Raw genomic sequence first — 7,390 nt, 5'->3', positions numbered from 1 at the left:
AAAGATATTGTTAAACCCCTACCGGACATCAGGAGTAAATATGTGCCGTCAGGGTCTCAGCTTTAAGGCACCAGGGCGTAAATTCAGGCTGGGATGGCTGCTGCGCCTGGTTACACAGGCCGGTCACTACCGGGTTACACAGGCCGGTCACTACCGGGTTACACAGGCCGGTCACTACCGGGTTACACAGGCCGGTCACTACCGGGTTACACAGGCCGGTCACTACCGGGTTACACAGGCCGGTCACTACCGGGTTACACAGGCCAGTCACTACCGGGTTACACAGGCCAGTCACTACCGGGTTACACAGGCCGATCACTATTGGGGTTACACAGGCCGATCACTATTGGGGTTACACAGGCCGATCACTATTGGGGTTACACAGGCCGATCACTATTGGGGTTACACAGGCCGATCACTATTGGGGTTACATAGGCCGATCACTATTGGGGTTATATAGGCCGATCACTATTGGGGTTATATAGGCCGATCACTATTGGGGTTATATAGGCCGATCACTATTGGGGTTATATAGGCCGATCACTATTGGGGTTATATAGGCCGATCAATATGGGGTTATATAGGCCGATCACTATGGGGTTAAATAGGCCGATCACTACCGGGTTATATAGGCCGATCACTATGGGGTTATATGGTACTTTGCTTTCACTATGTTCATATGGCTTTAAGGATAGCAGTTGAGCAAAACCTAAGGTTCACCTCCATTGCACTTTACACAGGCCGATCACTACCGGGTTACACAGGCCGATCACTACCGGGTTACACAGGCCGATCACTACCGGGTTACACAGGCCGATCCCTATTGGGGTTACATAGGCCGATCACTATTGGGGTTACATAGGCCGATCACTATTGGGGTTACATAGGCCGATCACTATTGGGGTTACATAGGCCGATCACTATTGGGGTTACATAGGCCGATCACTATGGGGTTATATAGGCCGATCACTATTGGGTTATATAGGCCGATCACTATGGGGTTATATAGGCCGATCACTATGGGGTTATATAGGCCGATCACTATGGGGTTATATAGGCCGATCACTATGGGGTTATATAGGCCGATCACTATGGGGTTATATAGGCCGATCACTATGGGGTTATATAGGCCGATCACTATGGGGTTATATAGGCCGATCACTATGGGGTTATATAGGCCGATCACTATGGGGTTATATGGTACTTTGCTTTCACTATGTTCATATGGCTTTAAGGATAGCAGTTGAGCAAAACCTAAGGTTCACCTCCATTGCACTTCTATATAGGAAGCTGTTCTCCACAATGTAGTAAAATGATGCCTTGTAGAATGAAGCGGCACATAGCGCGATGCCTGGATAGACAGGATGACTACATGAGTCTCTTGTTTCGCGGGTCTCTAGTGCTGTCTGGCGATATTGATCACAGCAATAACAACAAACAGAAACACACATGTCTCCGGGGACCTTCCGAGCATATTTTCTAGCTCTGGTGTTTAGTCAGACATGACTGTGCAGGTCACAGGGACCACGACCTTATCAAATGACTTCTACCCATCGCTATAAAATGTCTCTAATACGGCTTCATCACCGGAGACTTTATACATTGAGAAGGCCTCTACTAGGACAGCAACCTCCAATAAGCCGCTCTCTAACTGCTGCACAACTACAACTCCCAGCACACCCAGACCGACCATCTTGCAACAGCTTGAGAGCCACAGAAGAGAATACATACAGGTAAACCATACATGCAGCCTGTTACCTGTACGTACACGTATAACTACAGAGAACCCAGCTCAGGTATCACAGGTCCGGACTCCAGAGTCCGATACATTCCAGAGTGGACACCAGTCACTGAGATAATACAAGTCAGTCACCCAAAGGACACCATCAGCGAGTGAGGACGGGCCGGCACTCACATAGATGGGGCAAAAGGGTGTATAGTGACTATCCTGACTACTAACCCTGGACCGGACACACGTGGAGGTCAATTGTTGTTAACCCCTAAATCTGTTATTATTTGTCCCCACAGACCTCTCCAGCGCCACCTAATGGTATCCATTACTCATTTCTAAATACTCAACCTGACACCAGCTGCATAAAACTTCTACCCACAGTACTAAGCAGGGTGCTGCCAGCTTTCACTTTACCAATGACTACATAGCACCTATCCCTTAATTCTTAGCCTTATTTCTACAGCCCCTGCGGTCACCCATCACTAAAAAACCCTAATACACAGCTGTTACCTGTCATTACAGACCCCAACACACCAATATCACCCATCACCACATTATCAATACACTGCTGTCACCTGTCACTACACCATTGTCACCCATCACTAAACCCAATACACCGCTGTCCCCATCACTAAATCCCCCAATAGACCGCTGTCACCTGTCATCACACAACACTAAACCCCAATACACCGCTATCACCCATCACTGCTGTCCCCCAATACACCGCTATCACCCATCACTGCTGTCCCCCAATACACCGCTATCACCCATCACTGCTGTCCCCCAATACACCGCTATAACCCATCACTGCTGTCCCCCAATATACCGCTATCACCCATCACTGCTGTCCCCCAATACACCGCTATAACCCATCACTTCTGTCCCCCAATATACCGCTATCACCCATCACTGCTGTCCCCAATATACCGCTATCACCCATCACTGCTGTTCCCCAATATACCGCTATCACCCATCACTGCTGTCCCCAATATACCGCTATCACCCATCACTGCTGTCCCCAATACACCGCTATCACCCATCACTGCTGTTCCCCAATATACCGCTATCACCCATCACTGCTGTCCCCAATATACCGCTATCACCCATCACTGCTGTCCCCAATACACCGCTATCACCCATCACTGCTGTCCCCCAATACACCGCTGTCACCTGTCACTACTCCCTAATACACCGCTGTCACCTGTCACTACTCCCTAATACACCGCTGTCACCTGTCACTACTCCCTAATACACCGCTGTCACCTGTCACTATTCCCTAATACACCGCTATCACCTGTCACTACTCCCTAATACACCGCTATCACCACTCCCTAATACACCGCTATCACCTATCACTACCCCCTAATACACCGCTGTCACCTGTCACTACTCCCTAATACACCGCTGTCACCTGTCACTACTCCCTAATACACCGCTGTCACCTGTCACTACCTCCTAATACACCACTATCACCTATCACTACTCCCTAATACACCACTATCACCTATCACTACTCCCTAATACACCGCTGTCACCTGTCACTACTCCCTAATACACCGCTGTCACCTATCACTACCTCCTAATACACCGCTGTCACCTGTCACTACTCCCTAATACACCGCTGTCACCTGTCACTACTCCCTAATACACCGCTGTCACCTGTCACTACTCCCTAATACACCGCTGTGACCTGTCACTACCCCCTAATACACCGCTATCACCTATCACTACCCCCTAATACACCGCTGTCACCTATCACTACTCCCTAATACACCGCTGTCACCTGTCACTACCCCCTAATACACCGCTGTCACCTATCACTACCCCCTAATACACCGCTGTCACCTGTCACTACCCCGCTGTCACCTGTCACTACTCCCTAATACACCGCTGTCACCTATCACTACCCCCTAATACACCGCTGTCACCTATCACTACTCCCTAATACACCGCTGTCACCTGTCACTACTCCCTAATACACCGCAGTCACCTGTCACTACCTCCTAATACACCACTGTCACCTGTCACTACCCCCTAATACACCGCTGTCACCTGTCACTACCCCCTAATACACCGCTGTCACCTGTCACTACCCCCTAATACACCACTGTCACCACCTCCTAATATACAGCTGTCACCTGTCACTACCCCCTAATACACCGCAGTCACCTGTCACTACCCCCTAATACACCGCAGTCACCTGTCACTACCTCCTAATACACCGCAGTCACCTGTCACTACCTCCTAATACACCGCAGTCACCTGTCACTACCTCATAATACATCGCTGTCACCTGTCACTACCTCCTAATACACCGCTGTCACCTGTCACTACTCCCTAACACCGCTGTCACCTATCACTACTCCCTAATACACCGCTGTCACCTGTCACTACCTCCTAATACACCGCTATCACCTGTCACTACCTCCTAATACACCACTGTCACTACTCCCTAATACACCGCTGTCACCTATCACTACTCCCTAATACACCGCTGTCACCTGTCACTACCCTCTAATACACCGCTGTCACCTGTCACTACTCCCTAATACACCGCTGTCACCTGTCACTACCTCCTAATACACCACTATCACCTATCACTACTCCCTAATACACCGCTGTCACCTGTCACTACTCCCTAATACACCGCTGTCACCTGTCACTACTCCCTAATACACCGCTGTCACCTGTCACTACCCCCTAATACACCGCTATCACCTATCACTACCCCCTAATACACCGCTGTCACCTGTCACTACCCCCTAATACACCGCTGTCACCTGTCACTACCCCGCTGTCACCTGTCACTACTCCCTAATACACCGCTGTCACCTGTCACTACTCCCTAATACACCGCTTACACCTGTCACTACTCCCTAATACACCGCTGTCACCTGTCACTACTCCCTAATACACCGCTGTCACCTATCACTACCCCCTAATACACCGCTGTCACCTGTCACTACTCCCTAATACACCGCAGTCACCTGTCACTACCTCCTAATACACCACTGTCACCTGTCACTACCCCCTAATACACCACTGTCACCTGTCACTACCCCCTAATACACCGCTGTCACCTGTCACTACCCCCTAATACACCGCTGTCACCACCTCCTAATATACAGCTGTCACCTGTCACTACCCCCTAATACACCGCAGTCACCTGTCACTACCCCCTAATACACCGCAGTCACCTGTCACTACCCCCTAATACACCGCAGTCACCTGTCACTACCTCCTAATACACCGCAGTCTCCTGTCACTACCTCCTAATACACCGCTGTCACCTGTCACTACCTCCTAATACACCGCAGTCACCTGTCACTACCTCCTAATACACCGCAGTCACCTGTCACTTCCTCCTAATACACCGCAGTCACCTGTCACTACCTCCTAATACACCGCAGTCACCTGTCACTACCTCCTAATACACCGCAGTCACCTGTCACTACCTCATAATACACCGCTGTCACCTGTCACTACCTCCTAATACACCGCTGTCACCTGTCACTACTCCCTAATACACCGCTGTCACCTATCACTACTCCCTAATACACCGCTGTCACCTGTCACTACCTCCTAATACACCGCTATCACCTGTCACTACCTCCTAATACACCGCTGTCACCTATCACTACTCCCTAATACACCGCTGTCACCTGTCACTACTCCCTAATACACCGCTGTCACCTGTCACTACCTCCTAATACACCGCTATCACCTGTCACTACCCCCTAATACACCGCTGTCACCTGTCACTACTCCCTAATACACCGCTGTCACCTGTCACTACTCCCTAATACACCGCTGTCACCTGTCACTACTCCCTAATACACCGCTGTCACCTATCACTACTCCCTAATACACCGCTGTCACCTGTCACTACCTCCTAATACACCGCTGTCACCTGTCACTACTCCCTAATACACCGCTGTCACCTGTCACTACTCCCTAATACACCGCTGTCACCTATCACTACTCCCTAATACACCGCTGTCACCTGTCACTACTCCCTAATACACCGCTGTCACCTGTCACTACCCTCTAATACACCGCTGTCACCTGTCACTACTCCCTAATACACCGCTGTCATCTGTCACTACCCTCTAATACACCGCTGTCACCTGTCACTACCCCCTAATACACCGCTGTCACCTGTCACTACCCTCTAATAAACCGCTGTCACCTATCATTGCTGTATAATCCAGTGCTCAGGACTGGTCAGTCGTCTGTATACCGCTGTCACCTATCATTGCTGTCCCCCTGTCAGTGCTCAGGACCGGTCAGTCCTCTGTATGCCGCTGTCACCTATCATTGATGTATAATCCAGTGCTCAGGACCGGTCAGTCCTCTGTATACCGCTGTCACCTATCATTGCTGTCCCCCTGTCAGTGCTCAGGACCGGTCAGTCCTCTGTATGCCGCTGTCACCTATCATTGCTATCCCCCTGTCAGTGCTCAGGACCGGTCAGTCCTCTGTATACCGCTGTCACCTATCATTACTGTCCCCCTGTCAGTGTTCAGGACCGGTCAGTCCTCTGTATACTGCTGTCACCTATCATTACTGTCCCCCTGTCAGTGTTCAGGACCGGTCAGTCCTCTGTATACCGCTGTCACCTATCATTGCTGTCCCCCTGTCAGTCCTCTGTATACTGCTGTCACTTATCATCGCTGTCCCCCTGTCAGTCCTCTGTATACCGCTGTCACCTATCATTGCTATCCCCCTGTCAGTCCTCTGTATACCGCTGTCCCCCTGTCAGTGCTCAGGACCGGTCAGTCCTCTGTATACCGCTGTCACCTATCATTGTTGTCCCCCGTGCAGTCCTCTGTATACCGCTGTCACCTATCATTGCTATCCTCCTGTCAGTCCTCTGTATACCGCTGTCCCCTATCATTGCTGTCCCCCGTGCAGTCCTCTGTATACCGCTGTCACCTATCATTGCTGTCCCCCGTGCAGTCCTCTGTATACCGCTGTCACCTATCATTGTTGTCCCCCGTGCAGTCCTCTGTATACCGCTGTCAGCTGTCACCTCCTCAGTACACAGAGCTGACATCACCCGCCCGGTGCTCCCGTCTCCTCCCGGTAATCTCTGTGCAGCCTGCAGTCACCTGAGCGCCCAGGTCCCGGCACTCTGCCCCTCCACAGTCTGTGCCCACCGCTGCCCCAGGTGCCACTTACCTTTGGGGTCATGGTTACCGCCGGCCGGGTCGCTCTTCTATCCCCACAGCATTATAGACAAGTGCTGTCCCTCTCCTGTGTACACCAGACCAGAGCCTGCCCGGCCCGTATATCCCAATCCTCCGGTAGCTCCACAGTCTGACCCACCCCTACCCTTCGGCCGCCTCCGGAAGAGCCGCCATGTTTCGGAGGGGAGGGAGGGGGAGCGATAATAAACATGGAGCTGCAGCAATAGACTGGAGCAGCGGGCGGAGCTAGATCAGTCACTCCACGCTCATCACGTGTAGTCCCGCCCCGTACTTGCCCCGCCCACCCGTGCACTCCAGCCTCTGCCCTGTCTCCATGATAATCAAAACAGGGAGCGCCCGCCCATAGATAACACATATCGACAGCGCGTCCGCTTCCCTGATGGGCGGAGCCACACAAAGCGTCACCTGGGGGCGGGGCACCGTAGTGCGGATTTGCAGCAGCGCGTTC

The 7,390-nt window shown here is 51.5% G+C and overlaps 1 protein-coding gene across 2 annotated transcripts in view; it reads right to left on the bottom strand.

Annotated features, from left to right (window-relative positions):
* Positions 1–7,121, bottom strand: part of SNX13 (sorting nexin 13) — a 153,379-nt gene extending 146,258 nt beyond the window's left edge. Inside the window, exon 1 of one of the 2 annotated variants that reach the window (XM_056519755.1) lies at positions 6,914–7,121. In XM_056519755.1, the coding sequence (XP_056375730.1) occupies positions 6,914–6,925 (12 nt within the window). In that variant the 5' untranslated portion in view covers positions 6,926–7,121. The remainder of the gene's footprint in view (positions 1–6,913) is intronic. The other variant, XM_056519756.1, reaches the window with a different exon arrangement.
* Between the last annotated feature and the right edge of the window lie 269 nt (positions 7,122–7,390).

The sequence above is a fragment of the Hyla sarda genome, chromosome 5 (genome assembly GCF_029499605.1).
Source record: "Hyla sarda isolate aHylSar1 chromosome 5, aHylSar1.hap1, whole genome shotgun sequence".
In the NCBI taxonomy this organism is placed as follows: domain Eukaryota; kingdom Metazoa; phylum Chordata; class Amphibia; order Anura; family Hylidae; genus Hyla; species Hyla sarda.
The sequence above is the reverse complement of the archived record's forward strand: the minus strand, read 5'-3'. Positions and strand labels throughout refer to the sequence as shown.